The sequence below is a fragment of the Ctenopharyngodon idella genome, chromosome 20 (assembly GCF_019924925.1).
Source record: "Ctenopharyngodon idella isolate HZGC_01 chromosome 20, HZGC01, whole genome shotgun sequence".
Taxonomy (NCBI): domain Eukaryota; kingdom Metazoa; phylum Chordata; class Actinopteri; order Cypriniformes; family Xenocyprididae; genus Ctenopharyngodon; species Ctenopharyngodon idella.
In genome coordinates this window covers 20,622,088-20,648,522 of record NC_067239.1, presented here as the reverse complement: position 1 = coordinate 20,648,522, position 26,435 = coordinate 20,622,088, and the positions used below count along the sequence as shown (strand labels likewise).

The 26,435-nt window shown below is 37.0% G+C and overlaps 1 protein-coding gene across 2 annotated transcripts in view; it reads left to right on the top strand.

Moving 5' to 3' along the window:
- Positions 1–25,760, top strand: part of fndc1 (fibronectin type III domain containing 1) — a 37,297-nt gene extending 11,537 nt beyond the window's left edge. For both annotated transcript variants that reach the window (XM_051875930.1, XM_051875931.1), the window contains 18 exons: positions 915–1,124; positions 1,315–1,413; positions 1,516–1,636; positions 1,914–2,101; positions 2,977–3,084; positions 3,654–3,842; positions 3,940–6,150; positions 6,253–6,368; positions 6,803–6,914; positions 7,002–7,391; positions 10,922–11,086; positions 16,924–17,160; positions 19,760–19,868; positions 23,822–23,901; positions 23,993–24,022; positions 24,372–24,533; positions 24,747–24,869; positions 25,002–25,760. In XM_051875930.1, coding sequence (XP_051731890.1) covers positions 915–1,124; positions 1,315–1,413; positions 1,516–1,636; positions 1,914–2,101; positions 2,977–3,084; positions 3,654–3,842; positions 3,940–6,150; positions 6,253–6,368; positions 6,803–6,914; positions 7,002–7,391; positions 10,922–11,086; positions 16,924–17,160; positions 19,760–19,868; positions 23,822–23,901; positions 23,993–24,022; positions 24,372–24,533; positions 24,747–24,869; positions 25,002–25,117 — 4,766 coding nt within the window. In that variant the 3' untranslated portion in view covers positions 25,118–25,760. The remainder of the gene's footprint in view (positions 1–914; positions 1,125–1,314; positions 1,414–1,515; positions 1,637–1,913; positions 2,102–2,976; positions 3,085–3,653; positions 3,843–3,939; positions 6,151–6,252; positions 6,369–6,802; positions 6,915–7,001; positions 7,392–10,921; positions 11,087–16,923; positions 17,161–19,759; positions 19,869–23,821; positions 23,902–23,992; positions 24,023–24,371; positions 24,534–24,746; positions 24,870–25,001) is intronic.
- The last annotated feature ends 675 nt before the right edge of the window (positions 25,761–26,435 follow it).

Here is a 26,435-nt window from a genome sequence, read left to right as displayed (position 1 = left end):
TGTGACTACAACCGATCATCTGAGAATGATTAAAGGAGCGAAAAAAGAAAGACTGTTGGAGAAAGAGGGGCTGTTTTTCATTACCCTCTCTGGGATGTACTGCACACCAGAGGGAGAGACAGAGAGATGCGCGTGAAGCAGTGTGTTGAAGGAAAGAGAGGAGGAAGACTGTCTGACTGTCTCATTCGCCTGCCAAGTCCTGTCAGATGGGGGATTACAGTAAAGCAATAAGAGAGAGGAAGTGAGAGTGCACATGACTGTAAACTGTGTGGCCCTGTAACTGTACACACTTTAGCAAATCTCCACGTCTTTATTTACCATTATTTCTTAATGTTGTTTGTTTTATAAAAGATTGCAAACATTAGTCATCCTCTGTGAAGTACAGTGGGATTTAAAAGTATGAAATCACTTGTGAAAATACTTTTTTGCTTTACAAATTATGTGCTTCAGTGTACACAAGGAAATTTGACCTTTTTAAACAAAGGTGTTAACATTGACAGCATAAAATTTGTGAATTTCTTCTTTATACATCATCATATTTCTTTGTTTTTCATTTTTCAAAATCCTAAAACTGTGTTTATTTCCATGTTTAAATCAGATTTTGAATCCCAGGTTTTCAATGTGGACTTTACGGACCCTACTATGTTTGACAATGTAAAATAAACAGTACAGTATTATCACAATGAGGTCATTGCTATTAAAGTCAAATCAATTCAGGGCAGATGTCTTTCTAAAGCACATTTAAAACAACAGACGTTGGCCCAAAGTGATAAACAGCATTAAATCATAATAAGATAATAAGGACAAAGATTATAGTCCATATATCCTTTGAGTTTATTTCTTTGAAGACATGGAATCTCAGTGATTTTTAAACTCCAATGCCAACATTATTTGTTCTGTTTCTCTTTCATTAGTCAGGATGGTGTCTATAACTTCATCACAGATTAACCCACGACCCCCAACTCAGAGGACGGCATTAGGACAGCAGAGAGCCCCTCAATCATCCTCAGGACCAGAACCCCCTCATCAAGGAGGACGCCTCCCTCTACGAGCACAAAACAAACACAGAGTGGACCTCAGCCAGCACCAAGCAGACCAGCGCAATGGTAAAAAGCCCAAACTGGGTAAGGATGTTTGAAGATGGCTAATAGGAATTTCAAGCTGTGAAATAGGGTTTCAGTTTTTACATACTGTATGCTTTTAAATCTAAAATAATATTTGCAAACAGCTCAGATTGCATGTCTTCAGTATGTCCCATAGCAGGTAATATGTAATGATACGTGGCCGTATCTGGTATCCCCCTTCTGTTCGTAGCATCTGAGTCCGTCTATGTGGTATCACTGCAGGCACCCAGAGCCCAGGGGAGGAGTGCACCCATCAACACGGCCACCATGAGTAAAAAAGTAACCCCAGGTATACCATAGTGGTGCTAACTAGCACTTCATATTCAGTATTTTACCTCAGTCAAACCTATATCAAACTTTGATATACCCTTTGTTTATGTCTGTATGTTAGAGCCGGAGGTTGTGGATGAAGTAGAGGACATCACAGTTAGAGTATTGTCCCCTCAGTCTGTCCTTATCACATGGGTCGATCCACTTGTTGACAAGAAGAAGGAAATACCAGGGGGATCCAGGTAAAAATCAATTATATCATTTTTAGAATGGTGTGCCAGTTGGTATGTGGGTTGCACTGCATACACTACCGTTCAAAAGTTTGGGGTTAGTTAGATATTTTTATGTTTTTGAAAGAAGTCTCATATTCTCACCAAGGCTACATTGATAAATAAAAAAAATAAAAAAATGGTAATATTGTGAAATATTATTATAATTTAAAATGAAGGTTTTCTATTTAATATGTTTTAAAATGTAATTTATTCCTGTGATTCAGCTTTAGAATTAATATGTGTGCAGGTATTACACAGTGAAATACAGAGAGAAAGGAGAATCTGCACGATGGGAATACAAGGACACCACTCAGAGACGCCTCATGATTGAAACGCTCTCTGCGGACAGCATGTATGAGTTCTCTATTTGCATCTCTCAAGGAGATCAGAAGGGAAAATGGAGTGCATCTGTGTTCCAGAGAACCCCTGAATCAGGTTTGTTTATGCTTCCTGATCTTTAACCCAGATGTGCTTAGTTTGCATTACTGAGAAGCTAAATCCTGATATTATCTGTGAACTAAAAGGTTTCTGAATATGAAAGTATTCTGTACAACATAAAGAACGACTAGATTATAATTAAAAATTACTAGAAGTTTTCTTTAATGTGGCTTAAAGCATATTTAAGCTGATGATTTAGAATGTAGTGAATTCCATTCCAATCTGCTATCTTATTGCACGTCTGAAAATGTACTAGCTAATGAAGCAAAGAATAAACAAAGGGGTGTTTGTATTGTGTTGTATTTTATACCTATACAAATGCACACACAAATTCAAGACAATCTTGCCTTAGTTTTTTTTTTTTTTTTTTTTTTAACCATGCAAGCATGTTCTAACCGCCTTGTTAAGTGTAATGTCACTGTTTACTGCCTGTTTGGAATTTTTGTTTGGAGTGATCAGAATGACCTCATTCCTCTGGAAGAGATAAAGCTGTCTTTTGTTTCCATCTGAAAAATCTCCAGGCAGAAATAAATTAAGTAAAGTTAAAAAGAATACACAGTGTTACGCTATCCCCGAGTTTCACAGACAAAGATTAAGCCTAGTCCCAGACTAAAATGCATGTTTGAGCTGTTTTAACTAAAAGCAACTTGCACTGACATATCTTAAAATATGTCAGTGCCATTGTTTTGTCTCAAGATGCACAACAGTAATTTTTTTTAATAAGTCACATTTATAAAAGCTACTTAAATGTCCTAATTGAACTAAGGCCTAATCCTGGCTTAGTCTAAGCCCTGTCTGTGAAACTAGGCCTACGTGTACAATAATTTGTTTGTCATTTCTGTTTTTATTTTCTGCTACCTTTGTCTATATAGCTCCCTCTGGCCCTCCAGAAAATTTTCAAGTAAAACCACTTAGAGGAAAAGGTACTGCTGTCACAGCAACCTGGGATCCGCCTGAGCAAACCAATGGACGAATAAGAGGTAAGACCACAGGGTAGGTAGACTATCACTATAGCAAGATCCATATAGACCATAAGAACCAAAAATTTGTATTTGTTTATTGTGTAGTGCAGCCCAGCATTATTCATTTCTTACAGTTGTATCTACATATTTAGCTGGGATAGGAAAAAGTATTTTAACATTGATAATATTGTATACAGATATTTGTCAGCTCTTTCTATTACTTTTGGAATATGCCCTAAATAAAGAACAGAAAATGTCTTTGGCATTTGGAGAGTAAAACATTACTAATAGGTGACCATATGTCTTCCCTGAAACCACTTTGGGCATTGCCAAAATATATGGGAATGATAAGCCTCTTCAGCATCACAGTTTCTCCAGCAGGCGTGCAGAGCACCAGTCTGAAAAGCTAAACCAATACAAATGTACATGTGGAAAACACAACTGTTCCCTGTTCATGCTTTACTGTGTTATCCTTGGCCTAGATTTATTGGTTCAATCATGGGTATTCCCAGTGTTCATTGGAAAATATTCAGCTATGGTATCCAGATGAAATTGACCATACTGATTGATTTGACATCTACTTCCAGAGTACATCCTTTCCTATGCTCCTGCTATGAAACCGTTTGGCGCAAAGTCAGTTACATACCGTGGCACCACCACCTCTGCTACCATAGATGGACTTACGCCAGGTGACCGCTATATTTTCAAAATTCGTGCAGTCAATAGGAAAGGGCAAGGACCACAGACTAAAGCCATTATTGTTTCAATGCCTGCATGTAAGTATTCCCAACAGATGTTTTCCCCAATAAACATTACTACACTAGCAGCTTTACAGAAAATTGGTTAAGACTGGTATCTCAATTTTGTCTCCAGCCAGCACTACTCACTTAAGGAACACGGACAGCCACAGGACGAGTCAAAGTACGTCCAAGACATCATCCAACAATGAATCAGACAATCAGGAGTCAGATGAGATGGAAGAGTCCGATACTCAGACCACAACTCCAACCACCAATAGGCGGGGGCGCCCTCTTTCTCAGACAAGGTCCTATCACAGCATCTTCTCCTCTGTAAGGGGTTCTGTCAGAAACGGAGGTTCTAGCTCAAGGTCAAACTCACATTTATCTTCAACTCATACCAAAGATAGAGAAGGAAATACAGATGAGGAAGAGAAGCCAACAGACAGTCCAACAGAAGAGGAGATCAGAGCAAATGAAGCTGAGGACACAAAACCAGAGAGCAGTAACAATGTTTCACCACAAACAGAAGAACATTCAAAACACTCATCTGACGCTAAAGAATCAAAACCCAATAAGTCTGACTCTTTTAATAAAACATCTGAGGACAAACGTCCTTCTTGGACCCCTCGCACATCATCAATTGTTGATATTAGCAGATTAAGAAGACCTAATTCTCGCACACATGGTTCTCGATCAAGGATACGGAGTGAAGATTCCTCAAGCTCATCACAAAACCAAGAGTCTGCAGCTACAAGAAAAGACCTGACAGCAGTTTCCTATCCTGAGGGAAAGAACTCGTACAACCAGATAAGTGTCACTGACAGGACGCCTTCCGTGATCTCACCTCAGGAAACCAGGCCTGAACCAGCGAAAGAATCAGAATCATCCTTATCCATCTCTTCTTCTCCAACTTCCTCCACAGCGTCATCTTCATCATCCTCTTCTTCCACTTCATCTTCTTCAGTATCTTCTCCATCATCATCCTTACCATCATCATCATCTTCTTCTTCTTCAGGTACAAGAAGGATTTCCTCCACGTCAGGTCGAGTCACGAGTTCAGGATCTGGTGCTATGTACCCTAATGGAAGAAGAGTTGGAATTTCAATTAGAGCTCAAAGACTTCAAACAGAAAAGCACAAACCTGATTCATCATTATCTGCTTCTTCACAATCCACACTGCCAACAGGAACCAGCACAAACAATCACCATACATCAAACGAGCATGATACCAACCAAAAGAACACAGAGCTAGACACAACAAAGGATGAACAACCAACTGCTTTTGAAGAAACCAAAAAAAGCCTTTCTGATACAACTAAAGAGGAAAACCCGGACCAAAAGGAAAATTCTGATAACAAAGAAGAGAAAGGTGATAGTTATGGTTCCACTTCCCATTCTCCTTCAAGGACTAACCCTTCTACATCCGGACGAAGTTCACCCTTTTCATTACCAAACCGAAGTTCTAGGGTAGTTGCTGGGAGTCGCAGACAAGATGGCAGAATACCGTGGAGTAGGACTGCCTCATCTGTTGGTGCAGGAAGGCCGATTATTAAAGGATTTCCTTCTCGTTCTACTGCTGTGAGCTCTCAAGACACTAGTGATAAAACCAAAGTTTCACCCACAACATACCCTTCAAAGCATGAGATTGATCCTGTCTCAAATAAACCTAATGTGCTAAATAGAGAAACAAATCCCAATAATCCCAGTAATAATGAAGCTGTAAAGATTAGCAATGATCATGAAGATGATTATCTTTACGAGGGAAGCAAAGAGACCTTGGAGAGGCAAACCAAAGATGCAGTCTCAACTGCAGCATCTAAAACGACATCAACAGCTGTGAGCGAAGCTCAGAGACATGTCCAGAACTTTGAGAATGAAAGTGTGGATAGGGAACAAAGTAGTACCAATACCAGTTCACTACCTACAGTTCCCCAAAGAGTCCCTATTTTGGCTTCTAATGGTCGGGTCCGCTCACCTGTGGTAGCAAGTCGTCTGAAAGGGTCACGGCTTCCTAATAGGTTGTACCCAGTACAACACAGAAGATTGGGCTCTGCTGCCACACTGGATACATCATCCTTCTCTTCAGCATCATCGTCTGCCTCCTCTCAAAACAGTCCAGCAGAATCACCACTTATCTCAGATCGTGATACAACTGTCGGGAGTAATACTAATGTTAGGCTCACCCCAGGTTCAGTTTCTCGCTCTTCTCATGGGCTGTCTGCTGGCGAACGCTCTAGTGGGAATATATCTCCCGAGTCTCGGAATCCAGTGATGGGATCGAGGCTGCGGTCACTTTCTAAGGAAAACACCCCAGTCAATGGCTACAAACCAAGTTATGGAAAAGGTAAACATTATGTTGTCTGCAAGGATGCGTATGCTGTACATACAACAATTCCAGTGTGTGCATAAGTAAGATTTACTCATTTTTACACATTTCCATGTTCAGGCAAAAATGGAAGGCCGAATCTGACAGCTGCAAATGGCAGAGTATCCTCAACATCTGATGAAAATGCAAAACCAAATGGAGTTCGACATATCACAGGTCCTGATGGAACGAAATGGGTGTGTTTACTTGCAGCGTTAATTATCGCTATAATTACAGAGTTATTATAAATTATATTCGTTTATTTACTACTGGCAAATTTATTTTATACACGTCTTTTAATATTCCAGTTTATAAACTATGAAAGATTTAGCATAAAGTGAACTTTTTACCCATGGCAGGATTGTAGCGCTGATAGTGACCCTGGAATGTAACTGTCCATTTCCATGACTTCTGTTACGTCTGTTGTATGGATACACTAATCAGACAGTACCGCAGTCCAAACAAAATTATGTTTAAAGTAAGCAAAGACTGTCATGTGAATAGACATGTTTCTCTAGGCATGGAAACTGCACAGTCACTGCACTTATTCAAGCAGGACTGTTTGACTGTTGTCTCATTTTTTGTGAACAAAAGATTTTTCTCCTTCATAAAGTTTCATTCACTCTTTTAGATAGTAGATCTGGATAAGGGTGTCCTAATGAATGAAAACGGAAGAGTCCTTCAGGATTCAAGGGGAAGACCCAGAAAAGTTATCCTTGGAGAGGATGGCAAGACTATTTTTGGTGAGTGGATTACCATTTTAATTTAATAGAACTATAGAAAGAAGCAGCATATTTTAAACTGACTGTAATCTCTTTTTGTTATATTAGATGACCAGGGCAGCCCACTGGTAAACCAGGAAGGATTAGCATTATTTGGACATGGAAGGGACAGTCGACCTGTGATTAATCCAAGTGACAAGTACCTTACTGTGGGAGGAAAACCCATTGTGGGCTTAGACCGCCCTAAACCCAGGACTACAACTACTACAACCACAACTGAAACAACCACTACAACCACAACTACAACAACCACAACTGCAACAACAACAGAACCTGCAACAACAACAGAACCTACAACAACACAAATGGTAACAGAGACATTGGAGCCGTCAACATTAGGTGCTGATCCTACATGTCCACCTGGACTTTATTCCCGACTGGATAAGAATGGTTTCGTAATAATGGATGTTGATGGAATAGTTAACTGCTACTCTGAAGGTGAGATGAACTCTTTGCAGCCACGCTAAACTCATAATGTGCGTCTCATAATGTTGTAATGTGCGTCAATGCAAAAATGATGGAAAAGATACTCTTAAGATGAGACGGAAAAGTGTTTGGCCCAGTTTGTGACTACAGTTGGCTCTTAAATAATCTTGAGTCACAGGCATGTAGTTAGTACCCACAAGACCTGATCCCCTGTAATTTAGAATCAGTATTCCAAGGATAATGTCAGTTAGGATGTACACAGTAAACCTCAAAGGATATCCCCCGGTTATGCCTGAATATAACCTCTGCTATGCTTTGAATCTGCCTGTGATCAGCATGAGTATTTGGAGAAAAAGTCATTTCCTCCTTTGTAGAAAACTGTAAGTTCATAGGCGTATTTCCCCCTAAAGGTGTACACACGTTTAGGGGGAAATACACCTTCTAACATCCTGATAAGTCCGACATAGCAACATTGGCCCAACCACTGGCATCAGTTAAGTGAGGGATTATCTGTTGATAATTGGCAGTGTAAACATTCTGTTTAGTAATTTTTGCATTTCTATTTGGTGACGCTAGTGGCAGAATTTACACACTGTACATTTAAGCAACTGGTATGGAGACAGCTGACTTTCAGGTTTTGGGAGAAAAGTCAGGAGGAAATGGAAGTAAACATATCTTCTGAGTGTAACAGTTTATTGAAAAAAAATGTAGGGCGGGGTCTTGGTTCTATCCATCGGTTGTTGATTGGATTTTGAGGTGGGCATTGCACTCAAAGATGGAGAAGTTTAAAGAAATAGAGAAAATTGTAGAAGTCTGGCATACTTCTCCAGAAAGATGTGTTTTTTTTTTTCACTGGAATAGCAAGTTGACATTTTGATTAAGATTTACAAGCTCTAAAAATAAAAGAAAATAAATATATACATGGATGAATCTTTCAAAATTAAGAAATATGTGTGAATACATAATTCTTAAAGGTAATATTACATTACTATCTGAATGTGAGCTAAATATTTAGCTAATTGTTGATATTGATTTGTTTATTGCAACAGACTTGAATCCACAAGTGCAAATGAATTTGAGCCAAATGAGATTATTTATTTGTACCACTTGAGAACAGGATTCCTCTGGATTCTAGTTTCCCTAAGAAAACAAAGTTAAGAAATCCAAGTTATGGATATGGTCAGCATGGAATCTGATGATGATGTTACTGATGAAGATGGTCTTTTTTTGTGTACCGGCTGCCAAGCTACAAGAAGGTCGTTCTTACTTTTGCTTTTCGTATGGCCATTTGTACTCCATTTACTCTATTAATTTTAACTTTTTAGAAGTCATTTGTTTGCTGTTGTTTAACAGGGTACATGCATTACCTCTTTTTAAACCCTGTTGTAATTGTTAGGATTTTCAAAGATCAACATTCTGCCCTGTGATCAGGCAGTCTAGACCGCAAGTCGAAACTTGACTTGAAACATTGAAGGATGGTCGTACCCACCCCTTCTACAATGTCACCAAGGCTCGCCCAATCAGCCTGATAGTGGTACTACAGCGATCAAAAGTACAAAATTGCTCATAACTCCCAAACCGTTAATTGCAGACTCAAGTGTCTTATATTAGTGTTTCCCAACACTGTTCCTGGAGACACACGAACACTACACATTTTCGAACTCTTCCTAATCAAACAAACCTGATTCAACTCATTAGCTAGTAGAGATTCCAGGATCAGAAAAATATGGGTCAGATAAGGGAGACATCCAAAATGTGCACTGTTGTTGTGCCTTCAGGAACAGGGTTGGGGAAACACTGTCTTATATCATTAAAATCCTTGGCTCAAGGCAAAATTTTCAGATATTTTGAATTTTTTTGAAATACCTACTTTTGCGAACTAATCCGATCGGAACTAAACCAGTGCAGAAAGATTCTCTGGTGTCTGATTGTCAATAATTATCTGAAAAAATTTGAAATTTCCATTCACATTCACGATGGGATGCCAACACATTAGAAGTGGGCTTTGCCACTTTTACTTAAAAGGCTATAGCTCTTGAATGGAATGAGATAACCTCACTAAACCCGTTACACCTATGTATGGGCTGAGTCTGTGGTCAAGTGAAAAAGGACGTGGCGACTGGCCACTTGGTGGCCAAAAAAAATGAAAAAACGAAAACAGCCTGTCCGATGCAGTGCAACTCGTATGCAGTGTCTTTGTCCAAGATACCACGATGGTCTGTGAGGACATTCGCGTATCTCGAAAAACACGGCCGCCGTCGGCCAATGAAGTCTGAGCACCCTTTAGACAAGATTAACGAAGGCCGATCGGAACAAAACTCGCTGGGCCTGTTTGACTTATGGCCCTAGAGGTCTGTGAATTAAATTGTGAAAGAAATCAGGCCCCGGAGGGCACCAACATGAATTATTGTTGGTTACGTGATTTTTCACACATGCATGCGATATTCATATAGTAAGATAGATCTCCTCGTTCTGAACAATGCCTTTAGGACGACTGCTGTCAATGAAATCATTTGTTAAATATTACAACCTCAATAAAACCACTGCAGGACAATTATCTGGACTCTCTAGGTCAATAATTATCAATAAAATGTTTAACTTTACCCTTAGGATAGCTCTAACAGTGTCATTTAGAATTGGGCGTGGCCAAGTGTACACAAAAGCCTATTCCTAAACGAAAACTCAGAACTTCAGTAAATTATTTAAGTATATGCAACATATGATTCTAAACATAGGTGGTGCTATAACAATTAAAAAGGTTTAAAAACAATATTTCTATGGTAAATGAAAATTGCAGAAAAATATATTTTTCATCTATGATTTAGGTGTTTACAGGCTTGCTATATAATATGTCATATCTTACAATTATGCTTAAAGGCCTTAAAGTGCTTGTTAAACCCTGTTAATTGCTGCTTGCAGCTATATTTATTCTTCATTTTTTTTATACTAAGTGGCTTTATAAGTTGCAAAGTGAAGATCTGTATGATTCAATATGCACAAACTTGGATGACCTTTCTGGAATAACAACTAGAATTTGTTGTATAATCATTTGTTATGTAATTCTGCTGGTTTAAACACAAGACAGCCAATGTGGCCAAGTTGCATTCGGGGACAAGCTTGTTTGCATACAGTTTTAATGATTACTTGGCTTGTCCCAATAGTAATTTTCCTCGTTGTGACAGGAATCCCTGGGCAAGGGTATATTAACCATAGAGAATAGTGTGGTCACATTCTCACTGCTCTAACAAAGCAATAACATTAATTTAACTAAAAACAACGTTGAATAAAGTGCTGTGTTAACTACAAAGAAATTGCAGTATTATGTACAGTAGCCCTAAAAAGTAACTGGACACTTTTAGACCCTAAAATGGCATTCCTTTAAAATAAATGGCATTTGGCATCATATTTTGTAATTTAATACATAGGCATTCATTCAACTTTTTTAATGTGACATGAAAGTCCAAATACTTTTTGGGCCATTGTGAGGTTGGATCCTGTGAACTTTTATTCTTCCTGTTTTTGATTGCTACTCTGTCTTACAGATGAACTTTTTGTGGAGACCACCACAATCCAAGTCCCACTTCCCACCACAACTCTGGCTCCCACAATACAGACTCCTACAACACAGGCTCCCACTCCTGAAACACGGCCATTTAACAACACTCCTTCCTCTGAGTTTGATGTGGCTGGAAAGAAACGTTTCACAGGTAATACATTTGCTTTACTACATACAACAACAGTTAGTACTCTGGTAAAAAATTCTATAACCCCTATTCTTATTGGCTCCAAACTCAGCAATACCATGCTGAGAATGAACCTCTCAGGAAACACAACTGGCTGCTCACAGTTAAATTCTTTCCAATCACCTCAGCATTTCCTGTAGATGTGAGGCACTGGAGAGTTGAATGGTGAATGTGAAGGAAACTTATCTGGCCTACAAATGCAGCTCATTCCCTTGGTGATGCTTGTATGCAGCAAATAAAATAGTGCATACAGCTGACCTTATGTAGGATTTATATGCAAATACTTGTCCCTTGGTAGTGGAATGCTTTTCTAAACTCCACTCAATCAGCTGAGTTCACCAAAACTATTCTATAAGCACCTGAATACCTAATTCACCAAATGTTAACAAAGGCTCTATAATTATTATTGCTCTATATAATCTACTTTTGTGCAGCTTACACTCTCTGGGCAGCTGCCCAATTTGTATCACTGCTAAAATTGTTGGTACTTTAAGCATAAGCAATTTAAAGCAATTTGTGTGTTTGTATGCCCTTTACACCTAGCATTATTAACACGCATTTTCAGTTGACTCACATTTGGATTGCCAAACATAAATACACCCATAACAGAGTTTAATCGTATTGTGATCGGATCACTGAAACTACATTTGGAGGTGTCTGGGAGAGATTTTGGTCACATTTAATGAAGATGTAAATGCAAACATGTTTTCATTATCCGTATTCAGCTACGCAAGTTATAAATGTAAATAAACATGTCACTTTGACTGACTCGGTCATTAAAGTCCTGTGTTGCAAGTTCTTTTCATTATTCTTCTCTCGCAGTGTGAAAAAGATAACAGACACATGCTCTAGTGATTTTCTCACACGATTCAAATAATTTCACTCTATTACACTTGGAGTCTAATTTCTCTCGCCAAAGAGAGCACTTTTAAACTTTTCTCCTCATTCTTTGCTTCTAGACCCATTAACATTCTTTACATTGTAGGAATCCTTTAGAAATGTTGTCCAGTCAGACTAGAAATGCATTGGAATGAAAGTGTCAATGCAGTCCAGCTAAAAATATCCAGATATGACACAAATATTAATGCCAAGTGTAAAGGGTCTAATTTTCATACAGTAGTTGCCTTGGATTAAAGAGTCTGTGAAATAAACAAACATTTATTTGATTTGACCTCCAGAACAGTTGTGAAAATTGCCATAACAAGAAGTTACTAAGAGGTATCATTTAAAAGTTTGGGTTCTGTAAGAATCTATTGAAAGACATCTATGCTCACCAAGCATTTATTTGATCAAAAATACAGTAAAACAGTAATATTGTAAAATATTATTACAAATTAACAATGACTGTTTTCTATTTTATTACATTTTAAAATGTAATTTATTTATGTGATGGCAAAGTTGAATTTTCAGCATCATTACTCCAGTCTTCAGTGTCACATGATCCTTCAGAAATCATTCTAATATGTTGATTTGGTGCACAAAAAAAAGCATTTCTTATTATTATCAATGTTGAAAACAGTTGTGCTGCTTAATATTTTTGGGGAAACCTTAATACATTTTTTCAGGGTTCTTCGATTAATAGAAAGTTAAAAAGAACAGCATTTATTTGAAATAGAAATCTTGTGTAATGTCATAAATGTCTTTACTGTCACTTTTGATCAATTTAATGCATCCTTGCTGAAAAATGTCTTTATTGACCCCAAACTTTTGAATGAGTAGTTTATTGTAAATTAAGAGCAAAGGGGGGAATAAAAGGAAGAGAGATAAAAAAAAAATATGTCTTTACCTTTAGGCCTCCCCATTTGGATCATGTTACTCTAAGTTTACCTTCAACTTTTAGAGGTCTCTCCCCAGTGGCCAGAGTGTAAGTAACCTTGCCAGCCCTCATGTCCGCAACAAGTACTACATATCATGTGTTGGTAGAGGCTATTTTAGAGGCTATTGACTTTACGGGCTCTCAGGTTGTTTCATGTGGGCAGCTTCTGTAGGAAATATTTGAGAATGCCTGAGTGAAAGTATTTAGACTCAGCTCTATAAATTATTGCTGAATGTCTGTGGGTTTGGGCTTCCTTCCCATATACTCCAAGACCCAGTGTGTGTGTGTTAGGATCAAGGTGTGTGCCTGAACGAGAAAGAACCCAGTTTTTATTTATTTCTGACTGCTATTAGGATGTTGTTTCAACCGATTCACAGTGCAATTGTATCAAGTGTTCGACTCAGCAATGGATTAGTGCAATCATGATGTGACCCAACCTATGTTAACTGACTCTAGTCAAGCTTTTTCAAGTTAATTTACCAAAACTGACTGTAATAGCATTCAGGTTCAACAGACTCCATCTTTCCGAACTTAAATCTCCACAAGCTATACACCTAGCTATGGAACATTGTTTCAGGTCCAGTTTGCATGCAGAGACTGTGCCAGTAGCCAGATGAGTTTCAGAAATGGTTATGCTGAGCTGGAGCTTTGGCTAGTGATCAGGCAAATTTAGTTCTGCCCTCATTGACTCTTTACAGTATTGCACTTGCAGTAGATGTCAGATAGAGGCATGTGTAAAAACCATAAGGGACTTTCTTTGCCCCCTCTTTCTTTCCCTTTTTTAAGTTTAGTAGGTTTATGGCTATCTATTTAACATTCATTTAGTGTGTTTTTTTTAAAATGTGAAACAAAAATTAATATAATTAATCAGGACACAACAAATAACAATTAAAAATATTTTAAAACAATTTATTGACTTCCATAGCCACATTTTCTAATCTCTTTTCCGCAGTTTTGTTTGCAACAATAATGTCTTTCTATTACAGCAAATATAGGTATTTATATATTGATATTGAATACTAATATAGGATTACATTATTAATTTGAATAATTAATAGTCATATTTGTACTTAATTTGAAATGTGCTTGATTGACAACCCTATTGACTTTAAAATCTGTGGTTAACATGTGTCAGGTATCACTGATTAAGGTCACACTACCTAGGTTATGTTTTTGATCATTAGCCAGCAATCCAAGAGCTCCTACTGTTTCATGGCTCCTCTAATGTGCTTGTCTTGGCAGAAATGTGACATCAACTTCTCTGGCTAGATACATAGGAAAACAGCAGAAGAATGAGAAAAATATTATGAGCCAACTCTTCATTGTTTTATGAGGGAGGCCCTCAGTGGTCCCTAGGTTGATGATTGTAATGGATTTATATTGCAGTATTAGAAAATGTCTATGCCCAGCAGAACTTTGCAAGGAAATAGAGATATCAGCACCATTTAGACCACTGGAGCCAGAAGCACTGCTGAGCTCTTCAAATACAAAAGTATGATTATTAAAAGAACCGAGGAACCAAGCTGTGCCTGTAGAAAAGTACTGCATGTCACGGGCTGTGGGTACAGAATTTGACCTCATAATGTTAATATTTGTAATGGGTACAAGAGGAGGTTCTTAAAGTCGTAGTAAAACTGAGCTGAGGAAGCTGTCATACATTAGAATGATTGAGCCAGCGGAGTTTAGCTAAGTTTGAGGAGAAGCAGAGATCCGGCTTGACCAAAACAAGCTTTTTACCTATACATATCCAGCTCCAGGAACACAGAGAACACAACTCGTTGGTAAAATATCTCATCCTCAATGCGTGGAGAAATAAATCCTGACACTCCAGACTTTGGGCTGCACAACAGGCACATACTTACACACATGCAAGCCATTTAAACAGAGAAACATGTCAAGAAAGAAGCCCTAAATAAAACGACATGAGCTAAATGTGCTGATATCAGCTCAGAGAGGCTTCCTTCTGGCCCAAACCTCAGACGTCTCTGAATTTAATATTTATGGGTTTAATATGCTAGGGTGTTCTCTGCTCTCCAGATACGACAAAAAATCCACTATATTTCACACTGTCTCTGTTGTATTTGCTCCCACCTTGGTGTACGACTTTCTCTGTAGGTGTGAATGCAGTAGTTGTAGCGGTTTCTGTGTGTATACAAAATTTAGCCCTGAGCTATATAATAATACTGGAAGTTGTGTCTTGACTCTTCTTAGCACGCATTGTTCAGTTTTTCTCCCCATCAGTGGTTTCCTCTTCACACTCTGTATTGTGGCTTACGTTTTATCACCCGTAACGAGTGCAGCTTGTTTGTGTGTGTGATTCTCAGCGGTCACTGCGGAGGCACATGCACAGAAGTGTGTTTTTTGTTCTGTATCAGGGTCAACATCACATGGAGCTTTTGATTAGGTCCAGGTGTGAATCTTGTGGCCCAATCAGACAGGGGGTTCTGGAAGTGTTCACAGCTGTGGATCCAGCTGGCACTGTGTGGAACGACAGAAATAACAAAATTTCATTGAGCCAACAGGAAAAAGTCTACAGCAAAATATCAACAATGGTAGCTTTTATTGTCTGCAACCACGAGCAAGCTTATATTGGGTACATTCCTAAACTAGGGCAACAAGCTAATGCAAACATCACAACAGACATGTAATGTTTACTGAGTGGTACTTCCAACCATAAGTTATTTGTTGTCAGTTTGCACGAACATCCATGAATGTTTCGCAATCCATTTTGTATTACTAGTTGTAACTAATAAAACAGACAGATTGAAAGCCAAAGGCAATTTATGTACTCTAGTTTAAGGTCAATAAGATTTTTTTTTAAAGAAATTTATAGTTTTTCTCAGCATGGATGCATTAAATTGATCAAAATTGGCAGTAAAGACTCTTAAAATGTTACAAAAGATTTCTTTCAAATAAATTGATATTCTTTTGAACTTGCTATTCATCAAAGAATCCTGAAAAAAGTACTGTTTCACGGTTTCCCCAAAAAATTTACACGACAAAACTGTTTTCAACATTAAAGAGTTAGTTCACCCGAAAATGAAAATAATGTCATTTATTACTCACCCTCATGTCGTTCTACACCCGGAAGACCTTTGTTCATCTTCGGAACACAAATTAAGATATTTTTGATAAAATCCCATGACTCAGTGAGGCCTCTATTGCCAGCAATGCCACCGAACTTCTCAAGATCCAGAAAGGTACTAAAAACATATTTAAAACAGTTCATGTGAGTACAGTGGTTCTACCTTAATATTATAAAACGACAAGAATACTTTTTGTGCGCCAAAAAAAACAAAATAACAACTTTTCAACAATATTTACAGGTCTTACAGGTGTAGAATGACATGAGGGTGAGGAATAAATGACATTATTTTCATTTTTGGGTGAACTAACCCTTTAATAAAAAGAATTATGATTTCTGAAAAGAATGATTTCTGAAGGATCAATAAAAACTGGAGTAATGGCTGCTGAAAATTCAGCTTCACCATCACAGAAAATATTACAATATTTGACAATATTACTGTTTTTATGGTTTTTATCAAATAAATGCAGCCTTGGTGAGCACAGAAGTCTTCTTTCATAAAAATGTGAAGATTTTACTGACCCCTCAACTTTTGAACGGTAGTGTATACTTGGGAAAAGTTTAACGTTATAATGCAAAATAAAGAATAAATATGTACGATTCCTCACTATTTTTTATTTGATTATTTGACTCTTTGTACAGATGTTCAGAGTTTTCAGTGAAGCTCAATATAATCTCAAATCATGCTGGAAAACATGATCATTAGGTTTTACACAAACTTGTGAACAATCAGCTCTGTGCTGCTGCCATAAAAGCAATAGTGAATTCAAATTATCACTCAAATCGTCATAAACTTATAAACTGTAATAAAACCTTTTAGAGTAGTGAAATTGCATTTGCCTCTCCTTGATTCTTTAATTATTTTCCCTTTCTCTTTTTCTCCTCACCTCCTGCTTTCAGCTCCATATGTAAACTACATCCGTAAGGACCCGGGAGCTCCCTGCTCCCTCACTGAGGCTCTGGAGTACCTGCAAGTGGATGTCTTAGCAGACTTGATGGAGAAGGACCAACAATCACTCAATCAAAAGCAGCCACCCAAAAACAAGCCCCATAATGTCACTGTGGTTGCTATGGAGGGCTGTCACTCCTTTGTGATTTTGGACTGGGCACTTCCACTGAAAGATGACATGGTGTCTGGTGAGTGACAGTCTATAGCAGTTCATGTGTTCATGTTGTACTATTTAAAAATACAATCTGTAAGTTTCACCACAATATTTTCTAGATGCAATGTACAAAGAATATCTAATATAAAATTACAAGCTTTCTTGCATCTTATGTCATTTAATGTTTGGAGATTGGGCTTAATTTAATTCACAATTGAGGAATTGACTGTTAAATTTGAGAAGGCTTGATTTTTACTTTTAAAGTTGTGCTCAAGATAAGTGGTTTTATTTTCCATGGACTGAGTTTCAGCTGCTCTTTCAAACATACCAAAGGTGCAGCAATATGTGTGAAAAACACCCAATCCAGTCAATATATCAGCGTATAATGTTCGGTTTATCAAACTACAATGTGTAAGCAATATCCCAAAAAACCAAATGAATCTTGTATGAGCCTGTTTGATAGCAGCAATGAAAAAGATTTACAGCCCAGCTCACTGACAGAGAAAAAGACACATCAGACATTTGCATTCCACAATTATGTCATTTTAAAGATTTAGAAAGACAGTTATGCAATTAGCTAATTAACTGCATGCTTTCCTTGGGTGGTAATAGCACAATATTAAAGGGGTAGTTAATCCAACATTGAAAATTCTGTCATCATTTACTTATCCTCATGTCAGTCCAAACTTGTATACATTTTTTTCTTCATTGGAACATAAAAGAAGATTTCTTTTTATGTTAAGTCAGTGGCCACCAAAACTGTTTGGTTACCATTATTCTTCAAAATGTGTTCTTTTGTGTTCTGCAGAAGAAATAAATGTATACAGCTTTGAAACAACATGAGGATGATTAAATGTTGACAAAATGTTCATTTTTGTGTGAATTATCCCACACAATTGTAGCATGCAAACAACATTGACATTTGTGAATTGGTACATTCCATAATATACCTCATTTGCATAGAAAGAAGCTGTGTTGGCTCTGATGCAGGATTGTGTGCTGAAGTACCACATGCTGAAGTACCCTAATCTGTAAAAGTGTTGTACGCAGAATTGTCTTACATCCTGTCTGGTTTTCATTTAATGCGCATTTCCAAAGACAAAGCTATATATAACACTACTCCAGCATATTGACCTTGACAGTTTCATCCTGATTCATACATACAGGGAGGCAATTCCCACAGCCACTGTTAGTGTCATGATGTGATGTGTGAGGGGGTTTAAATGCAGGGAATTCCCTGCCAACAGACAACCGATAAAGTTGCTTAGATAAATGGTGCAACTTTTTCAACACATGAAAAATACAGTCCACATGCTCTTGAATAAAATTTTACAAGACAATCTCATATTACTGCAGTTTTTTTTTTAAGATTTTTTTTTTTTTGGCATTTTTGCCTTTATTATGATAGGACAGTAAGCAGACAGGAAGCGAAGTGGGAGAGAAGCACAACAGCACTATATGTCGGCGCGCTGCCCACAAGGCTATCGGCACCGACACTGCAGTTTTTTTAAAAGCAATTTTTATACTGCTTTTTTACTAGATCTAAACGCATTTATTTTTACCATTAATACATTTACAAATCCAACATATTCTAGGGGAATTTACAGTTAAAGACCCGAGGACCAGATATGATGAATGAAGACCCAGAGTCAGAGTTAAAAAAATAAATTGAAGAACATTTTACTAAAGAATAGTTTGCAGTTTCATCAGCAGAAGTCAACTTCAACACTCACAAGGAGTTTGTAGGCCACCCTCCTTCAATACAGCAGCAATTATACTCTAACAGAGTCTACTAACTACTTCATTACATCAGGTGAAAAGGATTCTGATTGACTAAAAAATAGACAAACTTAGAAAATATCCACACATGGACTAGGCAGAAGCACATCTCCATCGATTATACGGTTCCTGCTGTACCAGTAGCCAATGAGCTTGTATGCTCAACCTTCAAAATACTTGGTAGCATTGCCTTAGCAGTGCAGCACGCTTTAGAAACCCTCCACCTTCCCCAGCTCCACCTGTATGGATCTGCTACGGGTAATTCATTTACGCTATATTGTACAGCAGCAGCGTGTTTTACTTGCTCACAGCAGCGTGTCGTGTATGTATTGGCAGTAGCAAGTCCCGTACTTGCTCTGCAGCAGCAGCAGTAATAACCTACAGCAGCAGCAATAAAAGCAGCAGCAGCGTAGCAGATCTATTCCGTCAAGACCAAACATACAACATTGTCATATCCATTACCATTTCAAACACTCCGAGAGTTGTCATGACAGAAATTATGGTTATCAACAGCTGAAATTGTTTACAGAACCTTGTTCCTTTAATAATCTCCTTTATTAAAAATGTTTATTACTTTTTATTTACTTTTTCAGCCATCCTCCCTTCTTTCATAAAGCTTCACTCCTGCACTGCCTCTCTCTTTTATTTTAAATGATGGAAAATACACACACATGCTTTATATACATCCTGCTGCCTTGGCAGGAGTTTAGCCCTTCCATGACGTAATAAAGAACAAGGATTATATTGAAGAATCCCTGCACAGACATGACATAATTTATGCTCATTTATTTGAATCTGTTTGAATACCTCACGTTTAGTGTATGGTTTAATTGTTCACACTCTCTCTTTCATAGGCTACATGGTACACAGTGCATCCTATGACGATGTCCTAAATAACAGATGGTCAACGAGACCCTCAAGTGGAACACACCTTCCTGTTGAAAATCTCAAGCCCAATTCCAGGTGCGATCCAGCATGTGACAGGACTCATGCACACAGATGCAAACATATTCCATCGGTCATTCACTAATTTACATGCTTTGTATTTTTGCATGGTTTTTTTTTTTTCGCATTCATTTGTGTGTTTTTTATAGTCCACAATTTTATATGAAATTGAATACAAAGCAGTTCTGATGTAGAGGCTCACAAGAAGACAACTGGAACACGTTCTCAATGGAGATCTGTGGGACCCCTCCTAAATCATGCTTAGTCCAACAATATGCTGGGAAGGCTTGCTGGTATACAAAGCTATAAAATCATTTCTACTTCATTTATTGGAAATAAATTTAAATGAATGCGCCATTTATCTTCCCCTTGTTGTGCAACGTCATCTAGGAATAGTACAAACATTTTTTCCTAAGTCTTAAACTATATCTGACAAGATAACCGATCTAAGATGTAGTTGAATATGTTAAATATGTGACAGGTTAAGTCATGGGAGCTAGGGACTAATATATATAATTAGTTGGTCTGTCATATTTAACTCATTAATGCATCTATTCAGTTTGACATATTTGTTTCATTCTGTTCTGTGTGATTCTGTGAATCTTTGTAGCAGATTTGAACTGATAAATCAAACTCAGATAGGAAGTTTGACAAAAGTCATTTGCATTTTTTTTTTAATGGTAAAATTTAATTATCATCGAATCTCTTTTTTTTAAAGATAGTAATATATTTATTCAGCAAGTGTGCATTAAATTGATCAAAAGTGACAGTAAAGACATTTGTAATTTTACCAAAGATTTCAATTTCAAATATACATGCACATGATTTATAAATCTAGGGAACGAAATAGTAAATCGTTCGCACGATTTAATTTTTTTTCTTGCATGTCATGTGCAGGGCTCCGTACAAATAAATGCTGTTCTTTTGAACTTTCTATTCATTAAGGAATCCTGAAAAATCATGGCATTCCACAAAAAGCAGCACAACTGTTTTGAACATTGATAATAATGAGACATTTTTCATGAGCATCAGATCAGCATGTTAGAATTCACAGGAATACATTAAAATATATTAAAATAGTAAAGAGTTATTTTAAATTGTAACTAATATTTTGCAATATTACTGTATTTTTGATCAAATAAATGCAGCCCTGGTGAGCATAAGAGACTTCTTTCAAAATCATTACAAAATCATACTGACCCCAAACTTTTGAACGGTAGTGTAAATAATTTGTTGTTGTTGGAATGAGTAGAGGACTGTTGCATAAATTTCATCCATACAAACTGCCTAATCTAATAATTACACAAAGGTGTATTATTTAGTCATCTTAAATCAAATCTTTTAAACTGACAGCCCTAATAATTATTAAATAATTAATCATTTTTCTCCTCTCAACCTCAAAAAAAACAAAAAAAACAAACACAAATGAGATTTTCACTCACTCCACAGGAGTTAAAGAAACTGCTATTTTATGCTGTGGAAACTCTTCAGAACCTGTACATATAAATAATAAATATAAAAATACATGAAAAAATGAATGAAATACTACATAAATAAAAGTTAAAAAGAATAAAAGCCATTTTAAAAAATAAATAAAAGATGAATCAAAAAGTAATATAAAAATAAATTCAGGATTAAATTTAATTAAAAAATGAATTATATTTGTTTTATCAAGTCATTTATTCCTTTATTTATTTTCCTATTTATCCATCCATCCATCCATAACTGGTCCTCCATAACTGCCAGCTTTGGTCAAGACTCAGTTTCAAGCCCATTTCAATGAACTCTATTGTGTCTTCATGTGTCTGTTTCTCAAATGCTGCTCTCACTGTAATACTGTAAACCTCTACCAACACATTTTTGCAGCAGTAGATAAAGGAGGTGTTTATAGGCTGTCTGGACATTTCCCACAGATGTGAAGTAATTTCTGCCTACCAGACCCTTCTAAATGCTTTCTTCACCAAGCAGCATGCCTTCAGTTGTGCATTACGACACCCAGGAGCTGTTCCACAGATTTCCGGAAAATTAAAACATCCAACATTCAGAAAGTTCTGCACATCCTTTACGCATGTTTGTTTATTAAATGTATTAATACTCTCAGCGCAGATTTCGCTTCAAAATCAGTGCAGAAAATGCAAAAGTCACCTGCAGATCTCTTCTAGGCCTACGCTAGGGTTTCTCACGCATACATAAATGCATGCAGCTGTGTGCAACACCCCAGGTTTGATTGGCATTTGTTTTGTACACTTTCCCAGACAGACAGATGCACTCTCTCCATCACTACCTTGAGAAAACACTTGAATGCAAATGCACTCATTAGAGATGTTTGGTTCATAAGTGTGGAATGTGAGGATGAATTTGTTTTTATTGTCCCCTGGGATTCATTTAGAAGCCTCTGTTATTATAGCCTCTCAACCGAGCTCAGTGACTGACATCTTTATAATTCAGGCATGAAGTGTTGATAAGTTTTATGAATGATTTGCAATAGCTTTTAGAACTAGGTAAATAGCCCACACTGTGGACAATAACAGCTCCTTCTTAGTCAAAGCAACAATGACAAACCACTTGGATGCCATATCGAGACTGGAGCTTTCATCAGTTCCATGAAGAATTATGGTCAGAAGAACAAGGAAAAATAAGACACACATATACATACACACATTCTTAATAATATATGATAAATCCCCCACTCTCCCTCTGGCGGTCTGACTGTAATTGTCCATTTTCTCTTTATTTTGGTCAGAGTTTCCACGTGGCTGTGCTAATTTGATCCAGCAGTGCTGATTTTATGTCATTAAACGGGTCCTGAGTTAAACTAAGTGAAGCGTGAGCTTACTGAACAGCTTCTCACGGGCAGAACAGTGCTGTTAGCTCAGCCCTTTGAACTTCATCACAGTTCTCTGGTTTAATTTCTTTGCTTGTCTAATTTATACTCAGAGGTAAAGGATGTGCCAGAGTCAGGGCAGAATAAGTACTTGTGGTCTGGTATTTGTCACAAAGAGGTTTTGTCAGACTGGAAATTCCATGTTGATGTGTTATTCTCTTGCTCACCCTCTCTGACATGCAGCCTCTTCTTGTCATTATTGTCAACCTTTTCTTTTTGCCAGAGGCTCATTCTTATAATTTCCTCTCATGCGCGTTTTATAAACGCACATTTTAACTGTGTCCTTTCCTTTGCTTTTCATTTTTTTCCTATCCCTTTTCATTTGCTTTTTTATTTTTCTCCTTTTTCCTTTTATTTTCCAACCTCTTTTCCTCTTTAACATTTTCATTTTATTTTCAGTTATCTATTTTCATTTCTATTCTTTCCTTTTCATTTTCTTTTTTTTTCATTTTTATCTTTTTTTTTCTTCAATTTGCTTCCATTTTTTTCTTTTCCTTTTTTTCCTTTTCATTTTTCCTATCCTTTTTTGTTTCCTTTATTTATCCTACCCTTTTTCTTTCCTTTCATTTCCTTTTTTTTATTTTTCCAATGAATTTTCCTTTCTTTTAATTTCCTTTCGCTTTCGCTTTCATTTCCTTTTATTTTACTACACTTTTTTTCTTTTCCATTCATTTTCTTGCCTTTTTCCTAACCTTTTCTTTTTTCTTTTAATTTTTTCTTATCCATTTTCATTTCCTTCATTTGTCCTACCCTTTCATTTCTTCTTTTTCCTTTTATTTTCTTACTTTTTCATTTTTCTTGTTTTTCTTTTAATTTCCATTCCCTTTTGCTTTCATTTACTTTATTTTTCCTACAAATTTTTTCTTTCTTTTTATTTCCTCGCCCTTTTCCTATCCCTTTACTTTCCTCCATCCCGCTGTGTCATTCGATCCTTCTACTCTCATTGTAACATTAAGTTAGGAGTGAGTGTTCAGTTGAGTTTTAGATGTACACAAGATGCTTTCATAAAAATAGTCTCTTCATGACAGCAAACCATGCTTTAAATATGACAGATTTTATACATATATGTTCTCATTCTTGTTCTTAGGTATTACTTCAAAGTTCAAGCAAAGAATGTCTTTGGACTGGGGCCACTCAGTGAAACTTTAACGTACGTCACAGAGTCAGGTGAGTCTTCTCTTGTCTGAACCCACATAAACGTTGTTGGATTAAAAAAATTTAATAAATACAAATTAAATTTGTGTTTTCTTCAATCTAGATGACCCCCTGCTCATAGAGAGACCCCCAGGTAAGAGACATATCATTAAACATTATATCGCTGTATGTTTAAAGTAACCTTTCTTTCTTCATGTGCTAAAAAGACTAGCTTGTTTTGTTTTATTTTTTATTCTGATGTGCTGGTGTCCGAACAACCAGCAAGATTACCTTGGTCAACCATCTTCATCAGAAAAGATTGTACTAATCGAGCTAGGCTATGAGTCAGCATTGCTCTGTTTGCACTAACTAGCAAAAAACAGCTGATCTAAGCAGGTCTTTTGATAAGAATCCTGATTACTTGTTCTCTTTTTCATGATATCTTCCAAATGTAATGACCTAAAATTAAAAATATTTGTTATTGACATTCATTTCCTTTCTAGGTGGGGAGCCCATCTGGGTCCCATTCTCATTCAGGTATAACCCAGCCCACAGTTCTTGTAAAGGAAGTCAGTTTGTCAAGCGCACCTGGTACAGGAAATTTGTAGGTGTCGTCCTCTGCAACTCACTGCGCTATAAGATATTCATGGGAGATGGACTGAAAGGTACTGACCTTCCTTTCTAACAACATAATACATTTAAAACTTTAATCTATTGCTTAGTTTGTCTGTAATATGAAGCGGCCTGTTTTCGGAGTGCTGGCCTGAAAGCCTTGGAAGTATCCAATCCAAACCACAGTTTCCCTCAGCTAAACACAGCACACTGTCTGAGGTTTGGGTCCTCAGGGATACTCAAGCTATGACTGTTTTCCATTTCAGAAACATTCTACAGCATTGCTGATACATTTGGCCATGGAGAGGACCACTGCCAGTTTGTGGACTCCTATCTAGATGGAAGGACAGGACCACACAATCTCTCCCTCAACCTACCCACAGCTCAAGGTACGAAATATCTGCTCTGTAGTCTGGCTTCACTTGAAGCCTTAAATCTTCATGTCATCTCTGTGTTTACTCACTGCTGCTTAAGAGGGTGATCAATCAGCACTGTAACAAGATGCCGTTTGTGGATTTCAGGATATTATCGCTCATACAGACAAGAGCCAGTGAATTTCGGGGCCATCGGCAGGCGCACACCGCATCCTTTCGTTGGCTGGTATGAATGTGGAGTTCCAATCCCTGGAAAGTGGTAACAGGGGGAAACTCCAAGAGGACATTTCCACAGGCAATCACATACCATGTGTTCTCTTCCTATATCTACCAGCCAATCACAGAGGTGAACTATTGCTCACCAAGGCAACCAAACATAAATCATATAGCAACTGCTTCTGATGGAAGGAATATAGTACTTTGAGTAACACTAATATTTCTACATATTCGATATCAAGCACTTTTTTTTTTTAAATCAGTCTGTATATGAGGAAATTGCAGCATGTGTATTTGAGTTTATTAACAGTGTTTTATTTTCATGTGTTCTGTATTAGTAATTATTTCACATTCAATTCCACCTGGAATATTTATCTTACAGTAACTTCAAAGAAACACAAATTGTTGGCTTGTTAAATATCAAAGCACAAAATCAAATGACAAAGTAATGTCTGAGAACAAAAATATGACATTTGCAATGATGTAACAATTTTATCTGTGAGTGATGTTTGCTGTTGTTTATATAACTTGCTGAGGTTTTATAATCTTACTTTTTTGTATTACCCTCTTTTTGAAGAAAAGTTGGCATGGAAGTATTGCCCATATTAGGGCAGATTGAAAAAAAAAAACTATTTTTATTTGCTCAGGAATGGTTCAAATTTGAATAAAGGTGCTATGGAGAAAATGTAACATCTTCATCTCCCTTTGAGAAATAATAAGGTTCCACAGACTTCTTTTTATTACACACCATGTCTATAATTAAAAAAAAATAGTATTTTATATTAATTATATTGATCACAATCAGATTACTGCAAATCTCTTTTGTGATCTTCTTTAAAGACCCACACTGCTACATTTCTAGAAAAAAGTTAAAGTTATATTTTTTCGTTATCTGTACAATATATTAACAGAGTACAAAAAAACAAGAATAAAAAAATCAGGGAAATATTACAGTCACCATCTTAACACATTTTATGTATCTAACACATTGTCAAGAAAGGTTGAATTCTTTCTGATTGAGACGTACGTGTTTGTGGTCATGCAACTGTGGTGGGCTTTCCACATAATAATAAGTGGTAATAACTGATCCTCCTTTTCTAAATCTATTTCGGATGAGGTGTTTTAGCAATAACACTTTATTCTGACACATTTAAAAGCCTATAACTTCCAAAATTACAAATACCTAGAAGGTTCTTTCCTCCTACATGCCGTGCAATAAATTTTATTGCACTTTATATCCTTTTTTTATCATTCTTATTTATTATTCCCATCTTTTATTCAATATGAAGACTGAATACTTTCCCATCATTAAAAATAAACAATAATTATGGGACGTCAGCTCAATGACTGGCATCCATTCATATA